Source organism: Zosterops lateralis, assembly GCF_965231275.1.
Source record: "Zosterops lateralis genome assembly, chromosome: 10".
Taxonomy (NCBI): Eukaryota; Metazoa; Chordata; class Aves; order Passeriformes; family Zosteropidae; genus Zosterops; species Zosterops lateralis.
Genome location: NC_139770.1, coordinates 19517284 through 19541619, shown reverse-complemented (window position 1 = coordinate 19541619; position 24336 = coordinate 19517284). Strand labels below are relative to the sequence as shown.

General features: G+C 45.6%; 1 protein-coding gene across 2 annotated transcripts in view; it reads left to right on the top strand.

Moving 5' to 3' along the window:
• Positions 1-22382, top strand: part of INPP5D (inositol polyphosphate-5-phosphatase D) — a 52646-nt gene extending 30264 nt beyond the window's left edge. Inside the window, exons 6-28 of one of the 2 annotated variants that reach the window (XM_083868970.1) lie at positions 3263-3350; positions 4068-4148; positions 4325-4396; positions 4670-4793; positions 5866-5972; positions 6476-6578; positions 7383-7579; positions 8330-8447; positions 8916-9012; positions 10072-10210; positions 10878-10986; positions 11142-11230; positions 11469-11550; positions 12680-12769; positions 12932-13045; positions 14172-14254; positions 15225-15312; positions 16027-16176; positions 16910-17003; positions 17238-17345; positions 17860-18129; positions 20052-20628; positions 21384-22382. In XM_083868970.1, the coding sequence (XP_083725096.1) occupies positions 3263-3350; positions 4068-4148; positions 4325-4396; positions 4670-4793; positions 5866-5972; positions 6476-6578; positions 7383-7579; positions 8330-8447; positions 8916-9012; positions 10072-10210; positions 10878-10986; positions 11142-11230; positions 11469-11550; positions 12680-12769; positions 12932-13045; positions 14172-14254; positions 15225-15312; positions 16027-16176; positions 16910-17003; positions 17238-17345; positions 17860-18129; positions 20052-20628; positions 21384-21386 (2983 nt within the window). In that variant the 3' untranslated portion in view covers positions 21387-22382. Of the gene's footprint in view, positions 1-3262; positions 3351-4067; positions 4149-4324; positions 4397-4669; positions 4794-5865; positions 5973-6475; positions 6579-7382; positions 7580-8329; positions 8448-8915; positions 9013-10071; positions 10211-10877; positions 10987-11141; positions 11231-11468; positions 11551-12679; positions 12770-12931; positions 13046-14171; positions 14255-15224; positions 15313-16026; positions 16177-16909; positions 17004-17234; positions 17346-17859; positions 18130-20051; positions 20629-21383 lie in introns of both variants that reach the window. The other variant, XM_083868969.1, reaches the window with a different exon arrangement.
• The last annotated feature ends 1954 nt before the right edge of the window (positions 22383-24336 follow it).

Sequence of the window (24336 nt, the reverse complement as noted above, 5' to 3'; positions counted from 1 at the left end):
ATTCGAATAAAGGGAGAGGCCATGGGGTATTCCCCTGGGGTCTCTCAAATTGTTAGAGGACACAGCCTCCTTTTTATCCTAATTTCCTCTGCCGCATTTCCCTCTCTCTTTCCCCATTGGCTGAGGTACTTAAGAGCTACAGACTTCCCAAATCCCTTAATACAGACCTCCTTCTAATATATACCCTCCCCTTTTCTTGTGTCAATCAGTGGAATTCCCATGGAATTTAGGGTTCCTCCTATTGCTTCTTTGTTGTTTCTTTCTCAGTATCTACCTTTATTTATCAGCAGACCCACTGTTTGTAAAGACAAATCCCTTCATTCCTTTCATCAATCAGTGGAATTCTTCCCATTGTTTCTTTTATGTCTCAGTATCTAGTTTTATTTGTCAGCAGACCCACAGTTTGTTTGTAAAGACAAATTGGTCTCATTCCTTTCACTTCCCTTATGTGACATCTGAACTCAAATTTTGCCAGTGGCATTCCCTAAATTTTGTTTTTATTTCCCTGAGCTTCCTTCAGTTGTGCAGGGAATTCCAGCTGAAAGTACAGGTTATTCCTAGGCTGCTTCGTGGTGTCTTCTTTTAATGTCCAATTCCATTATTTTCACACTAGTTGAGAATAGGTTAAAAAACCAAACAAAAACTTGACAGTTGTTAATCAGCACAGTAGAGCTCTTGCAGTAGAGCTGAAGCTCTGAATTTCCTGCTGAGTGTTATGAGACTCATTGTGGCTGGGTTGGCCGGGCTGCTGGGGAGCCACAGGCTTGCTGTGAACATGAGGGTTTTATGATCTGTGTTCTGGTCTCCTCCCCACCTCACAGAGCTCAGCTGTGCCATCTCTCAGGGTCGTGCTCAGACACGCTGCAGTCGCTGCGAGAAAGGAGCATCCAGTGCCCTTTGCTGCCTCAGGCCGTGCTGTGACCCCGGGCTGTGGGTGGGTGGTGACTGGTCAGCAAGGCAGAGGGGACAGAAATGGAACTGCTCAGTGGTCAGGAGAAAGAAAGAGCTTACAGTGAGCAGTCAGGCTGGGAGAGGAAGTGGACCAAGTGTTTGTGAGTTATTGCTGTGTTTGTTCAGGTATTGCCCATGGACAGGATGCACAGCTGGCCAAGAAGCTCAAGCACAGCTGGGCCACAGCAGACCAGAGTGCAAAGTTTGTGAGCTCTTCCCTCATGCTTTGTCCCTGATTAATTTAGCAAGGCCTGGACCCCTGTGTTCATCAGAGACTGGGAAAGCTGGTTTTAACTCTGCTGCTACTGCTGCTACTACCTTCTAGGGCTAGCAGTGGCCAAGGGGGTCAGACAGCCATGGCACATCTCCTTATTAGAGCCTTCAGTACCAGAAACAGTCACCCTGGGGAGAGGCTGTTTCCTCTGGCAGATCTTTTACTGGAAATATACAAACAAAACCCAGACCTGTAAGGCTGTTGGGTACTTTTGTGAGGCATTCTGTGCTAAAGAAGTTTCCATGCAAGGGTTTCCTTGGCCGAGGGAATCCTTCAGCAGCTGGAAAGCTGACTCAGAGAGAGCAGGGACTACCCATACAAGGGCATTTGTTCAGCTTCCAGTGAAAAACACCAATAGTGGTCTAATCAATCTGCTGTCTGAAGCCATCATTTGGTCATCAGTTGCTGTTCTGCATATCTTGACTATTCTCCCTCAACAGATAATTTGCACATAGAGTTTTTAAGGCAGTTTTTCAAGCATTTGTGATACCAGCACTTGTGCAACTGGATGTGGACACACAGGCTTCTGATGCTTCAATTAAGATCATTAAAGGTTTTTATACTGTCAAGAGAAGAAAACAAAAGAAGTTACAAATGTAATTAAAAAACACCCTGTGGTTTTAGTGGGCTTCAACGCCCACAGGAGCTCTTCCTCCTCCTCACACAAGCCTACATGTTGCACTGTGAGCAGAGGGCAGTTTTCCCACGGGAAATCACTCCTGAGTTGCTTCAATCAGCTGCTGCTGTGTTTTCAAGAGATAGCCTGCACATCACAGTAAATATCTTTTCACTCTTCTCGAGCTGAACTTCATCCAATGTTCCTGCAACTGCTTGCAGCCTCCTGGGGTGGCTGCAGTGGGACTCTTGGGTTTGGGGCCAGAACTGTTTGCAGTGACACTGGCTCTGGTGACCCAGAGCTGAATATTGGCATTGGAGGAATAAATTAGCAGAACCAGATTCCTACATGTGCCTTGTACTCCCGTGGTTTGAATCTGGTTCAGTCAGGCAAGTCTTTCAGATTGAAATGTCAAACATGCATGTTTAATTTAGGCAATTAGTCATCCTTGGTTCAGCACCTAGACAAGTATCTTCAGGCAGGCACGCTTTTGCCTTGGAGCACTTTCCGTAACAAAGATGGAATAAAATCCAGTCCGTTCAGACTTAGGAAAGTGAGAGAAATCATTAATATCCACTGTTGACTAGACACGGTGCAAGCATCCTAGTGCTGCTCACCACCATCATCTCCCTTTTGACTTTTGCTCCCTGGCTGCTCTTTCTGGGATAAGTCTTGTCATTATCAGCACGCAGGCATGCAGCTTCTGTGCCAAATTCACACAGCAGTGTTTCAACAAATGAGCATCCCGGGGAATCTCATTCGGAAGTACTGGAGGAATGTCATTGTTACCTGTAAATGGTTCTGCTCAGGAGATCAAGGGCTGCCTCTTCCACCCCCTTGCTGCACCTGGCCCCTCTTTGTCATGATGAAATATCTGCAAATTAGTTTCCTCTTTCCCGAATTGTCCCCAGCACATCCTCAGCTACCTCAACAGCTGCACAGGCCCTGTACAGAACTGAGCTGCTCCCATGGCTGCAGCGTTCAGAGGCACCAGACTGTGCTGGGCTCTGAGGCATTTGAGTGCACTTGGATCTGTGAGTTGGCATAGTTTGGGTTGATGCTGCTTGTACAGTCTATCTTCGGGTTTTGCCCAGACTGGGATACCTTTCTGGGGAGATTTAGGAAGTTAGAACCTCCAAAGCAAAACCCAGGGAGCAGCCAGTATGGCCATGTTCCAGCTTTGCAAGGCAAAGTCAGCTGCCTGACTCACACTGCACTGTCGACCATGTTACCAGGCAGCTGGGATTTGCTCCCATCACCCATCCCACAGCTCAGGAGGCACACGGTGAGGGCAGGCCCAGTGTGGACGTGTGCCCAGCGTGAAGGTGTGTCTGTCATCCCATCTGTGTGGCTTTGTCTGAGTGTGACAGACCGAGGGAGCCGGCCACAGCCTTAGCCCTGTGCCGTGTCTGTGTTCCCAGTGAGGCCTCGAGGATTCTCCCATCTCTGGAGTCCATCCAGAAGGTGTTTGAGCAGCAGCTGCATCCCGGTACCCACCAGCGCTCCCAGGTAAGGGGGCTGGGGGGTGGGAAGAGCAGGACAGGTGTGTGGGTGGCTGTCAACAGGGGCAGGGATGGTTCTGGTGTGCAACCATGGCCAGTGGAGTACAGGTGGGAACCACCATTTCTGTTTTCTTTAGCCTCTTTCTGCTGCAGTGCAGAGGGCACACAGAGTTCTGTTCCGCAGTTTCACTTATCCCATAGTCCTCTCCACCTGCTCCCCCTTCCTGTCCTAGAGGAAAGTGCCATCAGCTGCTTGAGGATTCCCACCTCCCCATCCTCCCTCAGCATGTGAGCTGACATTGCATACTTCTTTTTCCATAAACCTCACTCCAGGGAGTTTCACTGCTACATCCTTCCTTTTCCCAAGCCCACTTAAATCCCCATGACTTTCCTCTCCCTGCCAGAAAAGCAAAATTCCAGGATTTCTGTATGCTGAGCCCCAGGCCTGGTCATGCAAACTTGTCCCTAGCAGCAAGCTGACTCCCATGCATGGCCAGTTGCCTCGACCCTATGGAACAGGTTTGCAGATTTGTCCTTCCAGCCTCCCACACTTCTGCATGTTCTGTACTCTTGTGCTGCCCATTACAGATCAGAGTGGCAAAGGTACAAGTGCTGCTTCTTGGTCTGTGTGAGGTGTTCCTGGGACTGCACTCCAGGCTGTGCTCTGTGGGCTTAGTAATCACCCATCTCCCTCTCACTTTTTGCTCCTGTACTGTGGTTTCAGATGCTTGGTGAAGCAAGTCCAGTCAATATTGTATTGAAACTCAACCAGCTGACTTCTTTGCTGTCTTCTATTGAAGAAAAGGTAGAGTTTTCAAGCTATTTTATATCATCTTCTTGTCCTCCTTTGCCTCTAGTTGGTTTTTTGTTCATCATCAGTGCAGTGCTCTGCTGCAGTAAGATTGTTTTGTTCTCATTTCATTCCTCTCAGTGTAATGCAGAGTCACAAAATGCAATAAATTACACATAATTATTTTACAGGTGAAAACGCTGTTGATTGAAGGTCCTGATTCAACACACCGGCGCTCCCTTATCCCCCCTGTTACTTTTGAGGTAAATTTACTCCTTTAACGATGCTGATCATAATGTGGAAGGACAGTAATGCAGATTTATGTCAGTATCTCAGCTCCTGGGAAGTTTGCTGTGCTGCCACAGAGATAACAGCTATTCCTGGATGCTGCTTGGCACCATGAAAATGCCTAAGAGATGTCTGGTGAGACTGGCATAATGATATGTGTCAAGGAATTGAGGGAAGTGCTGCATTTGTAATACATGTGACTGAAGTGTAGAAGGTCCCTCATGGAAAACCGCTCTCTATTCCTCTAGGTGAAAACTGACTCCCTAGGAATTTTCTCAAAAATGCAACTCAAAGTGGATGTGGAAATGGGAAAACTGATTATCAAGAGATCTAAGGATGGTCCAGAAGACAAGTTTTATACCCACAAGAAAAGTAAGATGTCAGCTTTATGTCACAAATGCTGGACTAGGCCCTGGGTCCCTGGATGATGGGGAGGGGTTCCCTTCAGCCTCAGTCGGGGCAAGGTTTGGCCCAGAGGACAGGGAATTCTGCTAGGTCCTGGGTGCTGCATGAGCACCAGTCAGCAAGACACAGATATCTCAGTACTGGGATAACCAGCTTTCACAGATTGTTTTAGACCCAGTCTCCGGGTCTAAATGAAGACACTGGAATTAGCACTGCAAGGGAGCAGGTTTTGGTAGAAGATTCCCTATAGACCTCATTGCAATAAAATAATTTTTCTTCTGAAAAGCAATGTCACTGAAAAAAAATCTCAATGTTCTGCTGACTTCTATGATGATTTTGACAGTAAAAAGCCAGACACTCAGTTTCAGTTACATTTTTCAGTGAATTTCCCTTGATTTTTTTTGTACATAGATTGGTATCTCTCTCTGATTACAGACCAAATGCCAGTTTGGTCTGTAATCACCTGATTCAAACAACTTCCCTTTTTTCTGTTGTCTGTCTGAAAAAGCAGCTCACTGAAGTTGAGACAAAGAGATTTGTGAGAGAGTAGATGATGCCCTTGGGCTCTCTCCTGCTAGAAAATCAACCTGTTGCTGGCAGTAATTGAAAAGATGAGCTTTCATGCATGGCTTTCTCCACCTGGTGTTCATAATAATTAGCTGCTATTTTAGATGGGAGGAATCACCTTTACCACCAAATGAGGTCTTACATCCTCTTTAACAGATGGGGAAGGAGCACATGTAGGCTGGCTCAGGATACAGGGGGATTGCCTGCATAAGTTAAGGCTTCATTTCACGCTGCAAGGCTTGGGATGGAAAAGAGCTCCAAGCAGAAGACTTTTGGGGGTCCCCTTCACTTGGAGTCCAAATGTGTTCCTACTGGGAACAGGATTAAGCAACTTTAAAATGCAGGTCTGCTAGACAAGCTGCACAGACAGAAAAGACCATGTAAATCCCAAGCCTTTGAGCAGGGTTCTGTTCGTTTTGGTGGGACCCTTATTTCAGTGACTGCAGCTCATGACACCCAGCCTTCTGTTCAGTCTTGCAGCTCATCAAGTCCCAGAAGCTTCCAAACAAGCTGGTGATTGTTCTGGAAACAGAAAAAGAAAAAACACAACGGAAGGAATATGTTTTTTCTGATTCCAAGGTACGTAGATGGTGCTTTTTCCTGCCAGCCTGGAGCAGGTACCCAGGTGGGAGTAGAACAATGGGGCATTCCTGAGTAGAAAGCGGAACTGTTGAAGGACAGTAGTTGCCTTTGTAAATATTAATTTCTTCTCTGTTCTGGAAATATCCAGAAAATGAGCAAGTATGCTGTCTAAAGGGAGATACCGAACACCTAAGTGCTGCCACTGAGGCAGGAGGACAGAGGAAGCACTGAGGAGAAGCAAGGACTGAAAAGGTTCATATAGACAAAGGGGGAATAAAGGATTTTTTTCTGACCAGCTCAGCATTTGTTAAAGCAATGCACAAGCTAAATGCCTTAAAAAGCACCACAGGAAAGGCAGCCTCTTGGAAGGTTTCAGGATAGTGCAGAGCTAAATCTGCCCTTCAAGAGTGCTGGGGATTTCCTGGTTCAGCCAGTTTTTCAAGAGGTCATATCTGAGGAGTTAAGTATCTCATTAATTTTCTCTGCTCCTCCCTGTCTAGAAGAGAGAGGGGTTCTGTCAGCTTCTGCAGCAAATGAAGAATAAACATTCAGAGCAACCAGAGCCTGATATGATCACCATCTTCATTGGCACCTGGAATATGGGTATGGGCTCCCTTCTGCCATGGGCATTCCTTCAGACACTGTCTAAAGGTGTGCTCAGCTGGCACCACGAGTTCCACACTCTCTGTGTTCCATGGCAGGTCTGTATACCAGGGCTGTCCTCTCCCTGAGACAGGGGAAGAGCTGATATCTAGACTTAATCTGGCATGTGGTTTGACACTTCTTATGGTTCTGCTCAAAGGACCATGAAGTTGTCCCTGTTGAAGGACTGCTCCAGTGACAGGGAATTGTGGCTGCCACAAAGCTGGTGCAGCCGTGCACATCATCCTCCACCTTGCAGAAAGGACAGGAGCAATTCCACAAACTCCACATCAGCTGCTCTCATTTGACTAGGGAGAGTTCATGTCCAGCCTGGGAAGACAGCTGAGTGTCTGTGGTCCTTAGAGAAGGGTGTGGTTGAGGACAGTGGAATGTAGGTTATTTTTCTCCCTTTTGGGACAGAAGCCTGGTTCAGCTGCTGTGAGCTGAGCTGTCTCTGCTTGGCCATCCTTAAGGAATAAGTCAAGTGAGTGGTAGGCCAGGAGGAGTACAGCTCCCTGCCTTTACTCCGTGCTAGCCTTGGTCTTGGACAGCTGATCAACAAGAGGAGGGTGGTCAAAGCAGAATCACTCTTTTCTCAGTGACTCAAGTGGGGGTAACATCATCATCTTAGAATAGTGTGCCCTGGCTGATACCAAAGTGATACAAGATGTGAAGCCCATAATTTCTGTCCCCATGTGTTATCTTCATCTTGGTTTTGACAGGACATTCTCTGACTTCCTTTGGTGTTTGATGTGTTAATAAAAGGTGCAGCCCCACCCCCAAAGAAGATCACCTCCTGGTTCCTCTCCAAGGGGCAGGGGAGGACCCGTGATGACACTGCTGACTACATACCTCATGACATCTATGTGATTGGCACCCAGGAGGATCCCCAGGGGGAGAAGGAATGGCTGGAGACCCTAAGGCAATCTCTGCAGGAAATAACCAGTATCAGCTTCAAAGTGGTAAGGGGTTATTCCAGCTATTGCATGGAACACAGGAGATGAGGATGTACATGTTGTACAAATAAAAGAGATGGGAATAAGTGGGATTTTGCTTGTACCTCCTCCCTTTCCCTCCCTTTATTGTCATTGCATCTGGGTGAGGGAGAGTGAACTGGATTTGTCTGTGGGCTCCAGAAGATGCCCCCCTGGAGGTGACTAGATGGACCTGTTGCTATGGACAGTGACCTCCCATTGCCAAAGGAGGGACCCTGCCAGCCTAGGAGCAAGGGGAGATGTTGAGCACTCAAGTCAAGTGCTGGTGTTATTTTGACTTTCAAAAAGAAGGAGACTGTTAAACTTTGAGTCAGTTGTAGCCTAGATCTTGCCCTTGGCTATTGCACTTTCAAAGCAGGATGTAACAGTACACAGGCAGAGTCAGAAGAGAAACTAAACCTTATTAAGACCAGCTTTGGACGTTCCTGGGTTTCAGTGATATCAGGAAACAAATCTAAGCATATCTGGAAAGCTAACTCTCATGGCGATTGGGAAAATATTTTGTGCAAGATAATCCAAAGATTAACTAGAAAAAAAGGACTAGAAAATAGCAAGGTTCTTCCTTCCAGCATTGATTAAAATGACTGAAAACATATCCTGAGCACAGGAAGAAAATTTCTGTAGGAGTGCTATCAAAGGAGTCAGGAAGGCTGCAGCCACAGAACAGCTTGGCAGGTATTTACAGAAATATAACCTCTACCCTTCCCATTCCTGCAGATAGCCATCCATACCCTCTGGAACATCAGGATCGTTGTCCTGGCCAAGCCAGAACACGAGAACCGCATCAGCCACATCTGCACAGCCAATGTGAAGACGGGCATCGCCAACACGCTGGGTGAGGCAGCTGTGATCTGCGCAGCCCACATGGAACAGCTCTTCTTTTACCACACTCCTTGGGCAACCTTTATGTGACACTCCTAAAGTTGTGTCCCACTAGCACTGATTGTATTTTACCCTGTAAGATAGGAAATCTATTTGTGTGTATACTTAGCACACACATATATAGATATATACATAGATATATATTTATATACCCAGCAAACACTTTTGACTGGCTATTGGATTGCTCTTTCTTGGGTTTCACAAGGAAGTTGCACTTCTGTCCCTTCAACTAATTTTTTTAACACCCTTAAAAATTTGTTCCCACAATCTGTGCTGTATGTACTATTTTTTTTCTGTGCTGATTAAGTCAATTTCTCTTCTCCATCCTCCAGTTCACATGTGCTAGGTGCTTTATTATCTTTGCTAGACTCAGCCTGAAGGTGGATTAATTTTTTGTAATTTTTTGCTTCCCCTTTGCCAGGTAATAAAGGAGCAGTGGGGGTGTCATTCATGTTTAATGGAACCTCCTTTGGGTTTGTTAACAGCCATTTGACTTCAGGAAGTGAAAAGAAACACAGGTAAGATACATTCTTCCATCTCAAAAATGGCTGTTGAGCCAGGGTGAAATTCTCTGGGCCATGTTTGGAAGGAGGGCCCACCAGACAGGCACAGACAAGTTTTCCTGATGATAAAAAATGAATTTAATATCTCCTGGAAGGACATTTAAACAAGGCACTTTGGCTATGTGGCCATACCACATGGGTGCAGGGGGAATGGATGGGGAATGAAAATGATTGCAGAGCCAAGTGTAACTCACATAACACTTGCATGACCTGTCATGAAAACCCACTGCATGAGGAAAACAGTTCCATGGTCTACAGTGCTTTGGAGAAATACGGGAAGGCTTTTCCCATCCCAAAATAATGTGCTGAAGGGGACTGTCTTCCTCCTGACTGTAGGCAGTGCTGTGAGCCATAGGACACAGCTGAGAAAGATCCCTCAGGAATACCAGGAGAGAGGCATAGAACAGGAATATCCCCACAGTGACTAATTCTCTATACCCAGCTGTGAAATAAGTGTTCATGGATTAGGCAGGCTCTGGTCAGCATAGGACTGGAAGGCAAAGATCCTGACACCACTGAGAGATCAGTGTCCACACTGGGAGGAGCAGGAGCAGTTGGAAGGAGTGGTTTTGAAAGTGAAGAGGGCTTGAAATTAAGACTTTGGCCTTGTCATCTTTCCTAGTCCAGGAAACAGATGATGTGGGATTTCTGCACAGGGTCTCTGCTACTAATGAAGTTAACTTCTATGGAAGGGTTCCTCAGGGCCTGGAAAAGCTGCCAAAATCTAGTGATGTGTTTGCTGCTGAAATCTGAAGGAAACAATCTAATGCTGGGTTTCTAGGACATGTAGGTCAGAAAAGCACAGCCCCAGGAAGCAGAAGAAGTGCCCTCAGGAGCACATTCCCTGGGCCTGTCTGCTGGGGTGGCAAGTTCTCAGTTTCTGATCTGCTCCTCTGTAGCTGCTGAATCGGACCAGCTCCTGCCTGGTAAAACTGCAGCCTCTGCCATCATCCCAGGCATTTGGAAATTACATGGCAATTTAGGATGTCAGGCAGATGTTTCTTGTCTTGACAGACGCAACCAGAACTACATGAACATCCTGCGCTTCCTGACACTGGGAGATAAGAAACTGAGTCCATTTAACATCACTCATCGCTTTACTCATCTTTTCTGGCTGGGAGACTTGAACTACCGTGTGGAACAGCCCCCGATGGTGCGGGATGTTGAGGGACACCCTGCAGGGACAGCACATTCTATTGCTATAGGAGTGCTCTCTGCTTCCAATATAGGGCAACATGGCAAAAAGAGGGGAGACAGAAGGGATCCCCAGGGTGTGATTGTGGGCCCAGTTGAGGGAGAGTAAGGAAATTCCCTTTGTCCTCTCCAAGGATTAATGGACCCAGGAATTCCATCTGGCACACTTTGCTGCTTCAGGCAGCCTTGGTTCCCCAAACCTCCCAACTTTCCTTCCCACTGTGAACAAGCATCTGTCCCTGAATGGCTCAGTCCAGAGATTGCCCTTCTGCTCTGGTGGATGAGCTTGGAATGGCTCAAACAGGCCTTCAGGAACAGGCGAGCCATCATAAATACTGGATAGGTTTCAGTATGTGGGAGAAAACACCAAGCTCAGTGTTGATGCACATGTGGTTGTCAGTGTGTGTGTTGTTCTGTAGGGGATGTGTGGGCATTTCAATACCTGTTTTGATAGACAAATGTTCTGCCACAAAGATTGGGGCTTTTCAGTGAAGGGAGGGGCGGGGAAGTGGCAGGGGCGACAGCTCTGTCAAACAGTTCAGGAGCACTCACCAGTTTACCCGTGAAGGGAGTATTTATAAGAAGGTTTTGCATCATCTGCAGCTCTGCTATTTCCCTGTTGGCAGGAAGCAGAGAATATTATCCAGAAGATCAGGCAGCAGCAGTATCCGGAGCTGCTGGCTTTCGACCAGCTGCTCCTCGAGAGAAGAGACCAAAAGGTGTTCCTGCAGTTCGGTGAGATCCTGCACTGGCTGGCAGGTTCCTCTGCTACATCCACCAGCTTTCTCTGCCAGCCCCAGCATGGGGCAGGGTGTACAGGGCAATGGCTCTCTTGCCCAGGTGAGGGTTCCTAATGGCCAAGCTGTAACAGAGCTCTCTCCCTGTTTTAGAGGAGGAGGAGATTACTTTTGCTCCAACCTACCGCTTTGAGAGAGGCACCCGGGAGAAGTATGCTTATACCAAGCAAAAAGCTACAGGGGTAGGTGAAAACTGATTTCCCTTCAGAGGTGTATGGCAGAGCTGTGACAGCAACTCCTGCAGAAGAAAGTGACCTAAACCAATCTCTGTGTTTCCTGCCCTTGTAGTGTTTTGAAAGGAGTCAATACAAACAAAAAGACTTGACACAAATATATGGTGCTTTGGTGAATGAGTTTTCTGTTCGTTTGCAAACTGGCCCTTTCCGTTCTTCTTACCATTACTTCTCCTTTGGTTTGCAGATGAAGTACAATTTGCCATCCTGGTGTGATCGAGTGCTCTGGAAATCCTACCCCATGGTGCACGTTGTGTGTCAGTCTTATGGTGGGTGGAGAACAGATTGTCGATAACAAGGCAACCAGTCTGAAACGGAAATGACTCAGAACAGAGTCTGTAGGATCTCCCTGCACTGCCAGGCACTCAGCATAGAGGGACCTGATGTTAAACCAGGCAGAGGGGAGCCAAAATCTCTCTGCCTGTAACCTTACAGGGTTGGGAATTCATTCTGTTATTCTTTTATATGCAGAACACCACCTGGACAGTTGCAGCTGTCCAACTTTAGGCCATGCTGTAGGATCGCTTTACACCAGTTATTTCTTGGCAGCAACCAACACTTTTCCTGTGCAGTCACTACCAGGAACTCCTGACAGTGAGTGCCAGCAGGACAGACCCTGTGTGCACAGGCCAGTCTGCAGAGACTGGAGCTGCAAACATGTCTCTCATATCAAATCATATTCCAGAAGAACTCTGTGGTACCGAGAGCCTGTTCCCTTTCCTGCTGAGAAGCATCACTAAAGTGCAGGGCAGGGAAGAGAAAAAGCCCACAAAACCTGTTTAAAAAAAGACTCAAATACCAGTTCCTGAAATGTCATTGACTATATGTAGGACTGAGCATCTGAGTATGCTGTTCATGGTTTCCTGTGCATGGATTGGGAGTGGGGCTGCAAAAGTCTCTCAAGAATAAGGCAGGCTGATCTGATCACAGAGCTGATGATGCTGAAGTGTGGGGTTGAATAGGCACCTCTGGAATGACTGGGTTTGCTGGAACTCAGTGTGTGCTTAGATCCAATCAGGCCTTGCTCACCCACTGTTAACCTTGGGCCAGGAGTTGCTTTGTAGCACTGAATTAGCACCAGTGTATTCTTGCCTGATTTTCCTGCCATAGTAGAGCTATAATTAGCTGTGCATGTTGCAGAGGTAACCAGAAATCCTGTAAGGGCTTTTTGTACTGGAGGAATCTAGCACTGACAGTCATCTACAAAACGGTACAGTAAAATGGTGTCCCTTGAACAAATCTTTTTGTGTACTGACATGAGTTTATGTAGAGAAACACTTTTGACTAGAGACAGTTACCAGAGAGACTGTTGTTTTCTGGAAAATTACCGAACAGTATTTCTTTGGCAGTGACCTCCCTGGAGCAGGGCAGTAACCATCCTCCCTTTCTCACTGGCAGGCTGCACCACTGACATCATGACAAGTGACCACAGTCCTGTGTTTGCCACCTTTGAAGTGGGAGTCACCTCGCAGTTTGTTTCCAAGAATGGTCAGTCAGGTTGGGTGCACGTGTGCCATATTCACCTTGGATACAGAATGCAGTGCTTTGTATATGCTGAGAGAAAAAGCTGATTCTTTAAGAGTCCATTCAAAAATGCCCTCTCTTTATCTCCTGCTAAAAGTGACATTATTTTGCCTTCCTCTTTCCTAGACTCCAAATATACAGATTCCCAAGGGGAGATAGAGTTCTTGCACTGCTTCGCCACTCTGAAGACCAAGTCCCAGACCAAGTTCTACATTGAGTTTCACTCGAGCTGCTTAGAAAGTATGGATTTGGCTATCTTTATTGTTTCTGTCAAAGTTTTCTGCACGTTTGGATTAGTTCTCCTTCTTCTTGCTTTGATCTAAAAAAATAGCTATGTGGATCATTTGTTCCAATGCAAAAAAAGGAATGTCCTAAAGATTTGCTGTAGTATGCAAGACATTCTATACTGTCAGCAATACAATCCAAACCCCACAGCCAAGGTAGCTGTAATCCATGCTTAGACATGTAGCCTTTCAACAGTTTTTTCACCTTGTTTGTTAATCTGATTAATTGCTTTCTTGATGGGAAACATGTATTGTTCTTGCTTATCACCAAAATGCCTACATAGCAAAGACATGATTGATTAAATTTCTGATTATGCCTGCTACAAATGATCAGGTGATTTCAAAATAAAGCATCTGCATTACGCTAACAAAAATAATTTTAAATAATTGAATTAATGTGGTTTAATAAAGAATAAGTCAGAGGATCAACTAAAAGGGAAATGAATGCTAGTGATGTGACTTTGTAAGTGGGACTGTGTACCCCGCAGCACTGCAGATTTCACTGCCTGTGCTCATGCTGTGGGGCTGAGTCTCAGCTGTTTATGTAACACAAGCCTACATGCCCTTGCTGTGGGTTTTTTAAAGCAATTTCCCATCACAGAACTGCTCTTGTAAGTGGGACAGCAAGCCTTTGGTGGATGCTTCATCACATTATCGCATGTCAGAGAGCTGTGTCAAAGACAGTTCCATAAAAGATTATTTTTTGGCTGTATCAAAATTTGCATAAATTTCTATGGAAACAGTGTATTACGAATCTTAAATTAGAATTTCAAAAGTATGCTATCTTGAGTGGCGTAGGAAGAGCTGTCATGTTCTTATCCTCTGGTCCATGTATGCACTGAGCTCCTCAGTGCCAAGTTTAACTGCAAAATAAAAGCATTTAACAATGCTACAGCAAAACAACTTGCAAATTTACCGTGTAAAAATTCATCCAAAGCTCAGACTTTAAGCTTCTTAATACTTTAAAATTTGCGTCCAAGTAGGATAGTAATTGTATGCTTTTTGGAGGCATAGTGAAGAGGATTTGTAGCCCAGTTCTTGCTGTCTCTCTCTTGGTAAACCCCTTTCTTGTCCTTTTGCAGGCTTTGTAAAGAGCCAAGAAGGAGAAAACGAGGATGGCAATGAAGGGGAGCTTGTGGTAAAGTTTGTCGAGGCACTTCCAAAGGTAAACTACACCTCCACGTTCATACGGAAGAGAAGCTTCCGCTTTCATCCCATAAGCAACCCTAGGTCTTTTACTTTCATAAATACTCTTTTCAGGAACATTGTTGTGGTCTTGTTTACACTCAAAGGGACTGTAAGAATGCAGGATGGGCTTAGGCTAAACAGATTATGTTGTAAGCAGGAAAGGAGTTTCATGTCAGTGTACTTACATGCCTATGAAGAATTTTGCTGGCGTGATTATGCCATTCAGGACCATGACTTTCTTCTCAACTTTTTAGTGAACATAATGCTGGTTTGAGCAGGCCCCCTTTTTTAAAATGGAAAATAAAATATCTTAAAGAGTAACTCTGTCCTGGAGTTTCTTTGCCTGGCCAGACAAAACTTTCTCTTGGTATATTTTAGAAAAGTTGATTTAGTATTTTTTACCTGTGTTAAAAAGAACATCAGTGGCCAGAAGTAGTGTTCTGTGTGTCAGTGTCAGATACGTCTTGTCCTTCTTGAGCTGTTCTTCATTTCTTGGCATGGTGGGAGTTGAAAGAACTACAGGAGCTCCTGGATTTGGAGCAAATGTGCATGTCAATACCCCTTTGAAACAGCCCAGAAGTGCTGACTTTGGAAAGAGTGCTTTATACTGGAGAAAGGCTCTACAGTAAGTGATTACAACAGCCAGATATATTTTTGGGAAGAGACTGTAGTCAGAGTCCAGATGCCTTCCTCATCAGGCAATTTTCAGTCCTGGACTACAGCAGAAAACTGCAGCTCATGCCATAAATGTCAGATTTGCAGCATTTCATTTGCTGTGCTGGGACTCAAAGAGTGCAGTCTTCTACCACAGATATCCAGATATTATCAGAGGCTGATCCTCATGGGTTTATCCAGCAGAGTTTTCCCCATTTGGGACTGAGTCCCAGGGAGAAGTATGCTCCTGTCAGCCATGTGTTGTATTGACCCACCTTAACTTGTCTTTACAGCTGACTCCAATTATTTCAGACCCGGAATACCTACTGGATCAACATATCCTGATCAGCATTAAGTCATCAGACAGTGATGAATCTTATGGTAAACGCTTAGCTCTAAAGTTCTGGATGAGTCAAAATCTACTTAGATTCTTCCAAACCACTGAAAGAGTGGGAGAGAAGTAACTCCTATAGACTGAACATCTGTTTAGAACTCAACATACACAGAAATACACCGTGGGCAATATTTTGTGAAGTAATTATGATTCGAGGAATATGAACTCAAAGCAAAACCTGTGTGAGCTTTACCAGCTCTGAAAGAGCAGTGGCTTAAAAAGAAAGTCCTTTACAGGAACTAAATCATCAGTCACATGTTTAAATGTGTTTATTCAGAACACACAAATCCTGTTTCACTTGCACTTACTTGAGGCATTTCTCCTGGCTACAGAAAAGTATTTGGCTGTGCTTGTGGCTCCTGATTCTCAGCAGCCAGAGACTGTAGTCCTTGTCCACAGAAGGCTCTTTGCCTGAATCCCATTAGCAGCAAGAGCAGCATAGGCTCATGTTTTCCTTACCAGGAGTGGAAGCTCAGAATCCTGAAGTTACCGACAGGTATCTTTGATGCCCAAACTCTTCACACGTACATGAAGTGAAATAAATGCCCCTCATTTCTCAGGAGATATTATGCTCCTTACTGTGATCTAAAGCAGATTCTCTCCAGTAATCACAGACCTGTCAGTTTCTTGGTAGTAGATGACACAAACTATTTCAGTGCTTGGTTTCTCAGTCCTGGCATTGTCTTCCTGTTGTTTTTTAGGGGAAGGTTGCATTGCCTTGCGAATGGAAGCAACAGAATCCTTAGCTCCTATCCATACTGTGCTGACACACCATGGAGAGAAAACAGGGATCTTCCAAGGTGAAATCAAGTTACAAACACCACAAGGAAAACAGAGAGAGAAACTGTATGGTAAGGAACGTCATCATCTCTGCAATGCTCATGCTAGAGAATGCTCACCTTAAAAGATTTCTGATAACTGTCAAGGAATTAAAAACTATCTCTGCAGTGCCTGTTGTCACAGAGAATGCTTTTGATGCTGAGTGCAAGGAGGCGTGAGTATGGTTAGCTCCCAGGAGCATACCTGTACTCTTTCAGGAAAACAGAACATTGGATTCTGTGGGGTTTCTCATCATTCAAGTAAATTTAGCAGACTGAGAGAGCCCCCTGTCTGTCACCGGCACTGGTTTTATTGAATGGGGATACCTTACTTGTGACATGACACACTCCATGCCAAGCTCTCCCTGCTCCAGTTATCCTGGGAAGCAAAGAATATGTTAGGCTCTCAATGAGCAGTCCTTAGCTAGAAGATCACAAACTTTGCTTTTTTCACCTTGCTATCTGTTGTTCTCATTCAGAGTACAGAAGCAGCCATTTACAATTATTCATGACATTTACAATTTATTCTCAATGGTAAAATGACTGTATGTGGCTGTTTGGTGGGTCATGACCTTTGTATTTCAAGACACACATTTCTTCCTCTGTCAACAAGAGATGACATGTATTAGTGGGCAGTTGAAAACATAACAGCAACAACAGTTTAAAACTCTCCATCATTCTGATGGACAAAGAGAGATGCCTTAACAAACACAGAAAACTTGAGCAGACAGACTCTGGAGATATGTATTCCCCATCTTTCCTTCAGATTTTGTCAAGATTGAACGTGATGAAATCACTGGTCAGAAACCAAAGAACATCAGCAATTTAGAGCCTAACAAAGATTGGGATCAGACTCACAGGTAAAGGGCAAGTGGGTAAGTCAGTTCCAGGAAAATCGTTGGTGCCATAAATGCAAAATTGGGCTTGCTGTGGGAGCAGCATCAACAGGTGTGCTGAGCACTGGGAAACTGCTGTGTGGCTCTCTGGTCAGGACTGGTCAATGCTCCTGTGCTCCAAAGCTTCAAAAGCTGAGAATGCATTAGCCAGATTGGGTCCTTGCACCCACTTAAAAAATGCCCTTTTATTTCCAGCAGAAAGTCAAAATCTACTCATCTGATGGCCAGAGAGGCAGCAGCCATCGCTCGCTACTGGGGGAGTGCTGTCCCTTCTCCAGACAGCCCTGGAAAGGAGGATCTCTTACGGTAACCTTGCCACCTTACCTCTGGAAGCTTGGGGTGGGGAGCTATGCTCACACTGCCTGGCTTTTCCTTTCCGAGAGTCATAGGACGAGTCTGGGTAAGGCTGTCCTCTCACCTGTTTTCACTGGGGCTTTTCCTTGCATGCAGCTTCTGGCTGGGCCCAGAAACCCATGAGAGCCCCTGTATGTGGCTGCAGAAGCTGAGTGCTCTCTGCAGCCTGGAAAGGGAAGCATCTGCCACAGCACTATTTTGGGGGTGGGGGAGGTGGTCTTCACCCAGCTGCTTCACTCCAGAGGGGAGTGAGGGACCAACAGGACTCCCATTTATTCACTGATTCTGAAGCAACAATGACAAAAAAAAAAAAAAAAAAAAAAAAAAAAAAAAAAAAAAAAGTAGGTGGTATTGAATCTAAGTAGTCAGTGGGCACTGATTCCTTTGTAGCTGGCAGGGAGACAAAAAAACCCAAATGTATTTGTGCATGTACCTCCCTAACAACCATATTTATTCTCTTGAGCAGCTCCACCCCCACAGACATCAGCAACCCCAACTACCTGGGCATGGCTGCCTTCTCTCAGCAACCCTCTGTAAGCTGCCAGCCTAAGCAGACACCTTCATCAGAGCAGACACCTTCTCTCTGGAACTATGAGCAACAGTCCAAAGAGAACACCTCCCTAATGGGGCAGAGTCAGTCATCCTCCACGTCACCCTCCTTGTCACCTCTATCTCCAAAACCATCCCTCCAACCTACAGCAAACAGAAGCATTGGTGGTTGGAGTCAAGAGTACCAGTGAGTGTTTGAGTTTTGCACTGAGGCTGGGCCCCTCTCTCCTGTCATTCTGCACAGCCACTGTTTCATTATCTGTTTAGAGTTCAAGGTGCAACATACTCTTTACACATTTTATCTCTAGAATTAGAAAGATAAGTGAAGGTCACAAGTGCAGACATTGCATACTCAAAGAAAATTTGTGTAGGAGTTCCTCAGACTTTTGTGAAAGGAAAGCCAAAGATAATGAGTTAAACTTATAATTAAATAATGGAATCTTAGAATCATAGAATGGTTTGGATTGGAATGGACCTTAGAGCTCATCTCATTCTACCCCCTGTCATGGGCAGGGACACCTTCCACTATCCCAGGGTGCTCCAAACCCTATCTAACCTGGCTTGGGACACTTCCAGGGATGGGGCAGTCACAACTTCCCTGTGCCAGGGCCTCAGCATCCCTCTTCCTACCATCTAACCTAAATATCTCCTCCTCTATTTTAAAACTTTTCCATTCTCCTGTCACTATCTGCACTCTCCCTCCTTTGTGTGAGTGCCCTTTAGGTTTAGGCACTGGATGGCTGCAGTGAAGACTCCTTGGAGTCTTCTCCAGACTGAACAACCTCAGTTGTCTCAGCCTGATATATGTAGGTTTAATTGTCTACGAAGAGAAGAGAAGAAGTTTACAAAGTTGACTGTAATAACAAAGAAGAAAAGAGGGGAGTGTGGCAGAGATCCTTCCCCTGGATGGAAAGGAATGGTCCCTCATGTGCTATACATGAAGTACTTTCACTGAATTTCTATTGGCCCTACACAAATGTCCAGCTTGCTGCAGAAGCTAGACTCCATGTACTGCCTCTACCACAAGCCTTGATGCAGAATTTCAATCTGGCAACTGAAAATATCCCATCTCTTCCCAGCTTAGTGAGGTGATGAGGCTACTTCACCCAAGTGCACGTGTGCAATCTGTGTCCTTCTAGCAGACCTCTTCACAGCCAAGGGACAGCTGCTCTCTGAGCTGGGCTGGAGCTCCTTGGTAAATGGGTGTGGCACTCTGGAAGTCAAAACTCGTGGTAGTCAGAGCTGCCAGCACTGCTTGAATCTGTTCTGTACCCAGCAGTGCTCCATCATCGCTCAGCTCTCTGCTCTGCATGCACTGACTGCCAGAGAAGAGCTTGAGACAAGGAACACAACCCAAGGAACGTGCCATTCACCTCTATTCCACTCTGCTCAGTGGTATTGTGGCTGATTTTTTAAGTACATTGAAGGTGAAAGCCTGGCCAAATCAGGTCGAGTGACCCAAACCCAAAGGATCTGCTCTGTCCCATTGTACAGCTGTGCTGTCATTCCAGGCTGAGCTGCAGCCCAAAGGGCTCTGTTGGGAATGCACATGGCTTGTCTCATCCCACAGCAGAGCTATTACTCTTACACTGTGCGTTTGGGTGCATTAAGGAAATTTATCCCTTCCTTAGGAATACCATGCTGCATTGGAGAGGAGATTGACCTAGTTGTAAAATGCCACAGTATGATGTGAGCTCTTATTTTAAGCCTCTAGACAACCATTTCCATTCTCTCTGCCAGATCTGAAGATTCTTATTAATATTCAAATTCAGATTTGTGTGTGTCGCAGAGTCATCAAAGGACCTGGCTCGACAGTTTATCTGTTTAAAAAGAATCCAAACATTACTTTGATAGGACTGTAACCTAGCAGGGAGATTACACAATGTTATGCATGTCTGCTCTCTGCTGTCATGTTACTAATGATTAAACAAAGTAAAAACAATGCACACTTCTGTTCTCTCTTCCCGAATTTGTTTTTCTGTTGCCCCTTTAGGCAGTCAGTTTAGTTTGCTCACCCTCATTCACTATTCATGTCTTCTCTAAATCAGTCCATGACTCTCTTGTCTGCTCTTCACATGTCTCCTTTTCACCCTACTTCTATGATTGTAGACCGCCGGACATGGGGAAATGCACAGCAGAGCCTGTGCTGCAGGAGGAGGGGCAGCAAAGGCCAGAGATGTTTGAGAACCCACTGTACGGCTCCATGGCCTCCAAGGGCAAGGTCGCCCCCAAGAAGGAGCAGGAATACGCCAAGGCCTTGCGGAAAGAGCAGCCACCGCTGCCTGAGCAGAGCTGTCATCTCACAAAGCCACAGGAGCCTGAGTGCAGCAAGACCTCTGGCAAACAGGCATCGCCACCTTTCCTGGTGCCCACACAGCTATTCCGGACCTACACCTCTCCCTGCCAATTGGAAGAAAAGAATTCAGGGGAAAAGAGCCCAGGCAAACCAAAGATGACAACACCATTGGAAAACACGGTACCTCTCAAGAAACTCGTGAAGCCATCAAGGGCTGAAGTCAACCTGAGCATGCAGGGTCAGCAGAACAAGCCGCCCCTTCCCTCCAAGAGCCGGGCAGTGCTGGACATGCAGAACTCCAAGGGCCGCGACTACCGGGACAGTTCGGAGCTGCCACACTCCGGGAAGCACCGCATGGAGGAGGGCCCTGTCAGCAGGACAACCACCCCGGTGCGTTACTTGGGCAATGCAGTGGGCTGAGCTTCTCTTGGGCTGTGATCACTGCAACTGGAGTAGGACTGGCTTAGTCACTAAATCCTCACTCCATGGTTCCTATCCGAGCTCAGTGCTGTCCCACAAGCCTACAGGGCTTGCAGAGCAGGGGGTGCCAGGGAATATCCTAAGGCAGTATTGCTGCAGAGCATGGCATGGTGTGAAACTATGGCTTTAGCTTTGCAGGAATTTTTACCTTCTGCTGGACTGCAAGAGGAATGCAAATAGTACCTTGTTGTGTCTTGTTTTGGGCATACTGTGCTGTTCCTGAAAGTGGCCCATACTGGCCTGATAGCACAAATCTGTAGTATTGGGCAATGGATTTGCTTTGCTGTAAGTAGTAAAAACATGATTAAAAGTAGCTAGTAGTTAGTGGTAAACACGGAGAAACTTGGAACACTGTGTCCAACACCATTACAGAACCCTCTACAGAAATAATCAGATACATACTTTCCTGGGCTGGTGGGTTTATTTGTTGTGGTTTGGTTTGGTTTTGTGTTGGGTTTTTTTTTTGGTTTTGTTTTGTTTTGTTTTGTTTTTTGTTTTTTCAACAGAGCATAAGAGCTGTATGAGAAGGAGTAGGGGAGGTCTTAGTAAGCGCATTTAGGAGAAAAAGCCCACTTGAGCAGGCTGTCAGATTTTTTCTTTCCCATCTCCATCAAAACTTGTAGAATTGACAGTATACAAGCTGATGTCTTCTCTTGTCTCTGCAGTGAACATGACACAGCAGCTGGAGGTACCCTAGGAGGAGTCCCGATGGGAAGAACGATGGAGACTACTGCTTTGTTCACACTGATGTCCTCTAGTCTTGTTCTAAGAGACTGAGGAATTTTGTTTTTGAGGGTGTAGCCCTCCCTGTGATAATGAAAATGTTCTAGCTGAGAAGTTTATCCTATGTTGCTCAGACCAAGAGGGGCCAGGACCACAATACCAAATGCAAGTTATTCTTTTGAGTGTCACTTTGGTACTTCCATCAAGAGGTGGGTGGCCAAGTACATGCATTAGTAAATGTTTTGGAAAAGAGGATGGTACGGTACAAGGACAAGGAGATGGAAGGGGTGCATTGAAAGAACCCCCTTCCTACAAAAGCAAGATTTCTATTTTGTGTTACAGGATTCCTATTAAAGAGTGATATGTAAAAGAAAGCATCTTAAAAGTGGTACAGTTCCAAAAGCATGTCCATGGAGCAAGGAGGTCAGGGAGCGTGGGGAAGGAGTCTGAATAGCAGATACTGATGCAGGTCACACACTCTCAGTGGAGCCAGCCTTGCCTGGAGCTCGGGGCTGCATCCCTGCACCACCCAGAGGACACAGCAAGTGAGGGCTGGCCCGTGGCACTGTTGCTCCTTTTCCTTCAAGCAGGCCCTGCTTTGATATCCCAGCAAATAGAGGGAAACACCAGAATCATGGGAAGAGGAAGGGCCCATGGCAGCCCAGGAGGAGCAGACAGCAGCACCTCAGCCTGCCTGGCAGCAAGCACTCTGCTTTGGAGGACACTGGCCAGCTGGTTTTGGAGCATTCTTAATAGATTAATGCTGACCTTACTGTACACTTTTGTTCATTGACTGAGAATGAATAATGTTAACATACTTGTCATTTCTGTTATATTTGTGTTAAGTATTAATGCTGTGGTTACTAAGGCTAAGCCTGTTGTGAATTAATCACTGCTATTGTTTCTATGTTGATTTCTTTAAAAATAATAAAATAGTCACCTTTCTGGTCGTTCTTCATTGAGAATTCAGAACTGCCTGACACATGATTCAGCTTTAGGTGGCTGTTACATTAGCTTGCTCAGTGACAGTAGTCCCTGCCCAGAGAAAACACCAAAGGCACCAAGCAGAGCAGGGAGGACGTGACAAGGACAACTGAGAATCATCTGTCTGTCTGTCTGTCTGCACAGACCTTTTAGCTGGTTTGAAAACCACAGGACCTGTTAGCAGGCACAGTTACTAATAGTGTGAGTGTAGAAAAGGTACAGTAATTTTACTGGAGGAAAGAGGTCAAGCACAGGCTTGTGAGAATGGGTGGAAGAGGACAACTTAGAGGTAGAAACCTTTCAAGAGGAGATGATTTTGTGCCATGCAGGTTGGAGTTTCAAGGCATCATTACTGAAGCACCTGGCTCTCCAACCTACAAATCAGCAAGAGAGGCCATGAGCTTGCATTCCTTTTGCTTTATTCACCAGAACCCTCTCTGGGTAATTGCAATAATTCAGTAGCTGTGGTATTTCCCTGGCCCTGGGGAGCATTTCACTTTTCCAGGTTGCAGAAGAACTTGTGTGGCTACCAAGTAAAAAACCTCCCTGGAGCAGATGAGCTTTCTGTCCCACACAGAGAGTTAAATCAGTTCCCAGTAATTCTGGGCTGTGTTCTTCTATGTGTGAAGATGGAAATGGGATTAGCTTTCTATAAAAAAATGTAACTTCTCAACAATTAGACAAGTTCAGGGTTTTTTGGTTTTATCCCTGACTACCTAAACTGTAAAAAATAAAGTATATTCCCCAAAGTTTAGAAACTGAAAGCTGGATATAAAACAAATATAGCTTTCTATGTAAACATTCTCCTAATTGGGAACGCTGCTTAAATTGTGCACAGATTTGCAGATGAACAGAGTTTGAGAACACTGGACTTGCTAAAGCATAAAAATTCATCCAGGTACTTAATTTGGCCTGTCCTTTAGAAAGGCGTGTTGCTGGGGAAGAAAAGCAGCTCTCTTCCAAGTTCCCAGCAGAAAAAAAAATCCATTCCTGTTCCTATGCTAAAAATGGATTGCCTGCCCACTTGGGGTTCCAAAGACAGGCTGATGGAATGGTGGCAAATGCCACCAGGCTTTGTGCAAGTGGACAGTGTTCAAAAGAAGGCTCTGTAAAGAGCTTTCTGAAGCCTTTCTGGACGAGAGTCTCCCAAGGTGAACAGCTTAGACACAGAGTGGAGAAGTGGGACAAGTGGTGAGACACTACACAGAACTTGTCTCTGTGGCCAGACTGGGTGTGCCTTGGGATGGTAAAAGTGGTAACAACAGCTGTGGGAGCTTGGCAGATGTGAGTATCAGAAAACTGAATTTAACAAATAAGTCTGGTGCTTCTGTTAATTTAATTTTTAATTCCTGTCACAAAGTCTCTACTGGTTTTACTGCCCGTGTCTTGAACCACATGAAACCACAGAACTGAAAACAAGCTGCTACTTTCTCTGACATCCCTGAGCCTGAGACCCTCTTGCCAAACCAGGCACATTTCTCTGCCCCCTCTCCTGTTGTCCAGTTAAGTTAGTACAGGCAGTATGAGCAAAAGACATGAACTGAAGGATATGAATTGTCCAAAAATGTACTGATTTCCCCCAGATGTATTATCTATCCACAACCTTCCAGCGTCCTTTATTTTAAGTTCTTAAAATAGCTGGAGTCTTTTTGTACTTATTTCCATGGAGACCCAGCTGTCAAAAATGCTTGAAGTTCCCAGCTCCAGGATGTTGCAGAACACAGTAAGTTTTAAACCCCCCATTTCCTGCCTGCACCTGTTGCACCTAACACCAGTGTCCCACAGGGCACCTTTAAGCCTTTTCCTAAGATGTTGTGGGCGATAGATTTTCATCCTGATAAGGGTAGGGTATTAGAGCAAGTGGCTCAAGGAAGAGGAAAAACAGAAGGAAAACCAAATTAAGCTGAGTTA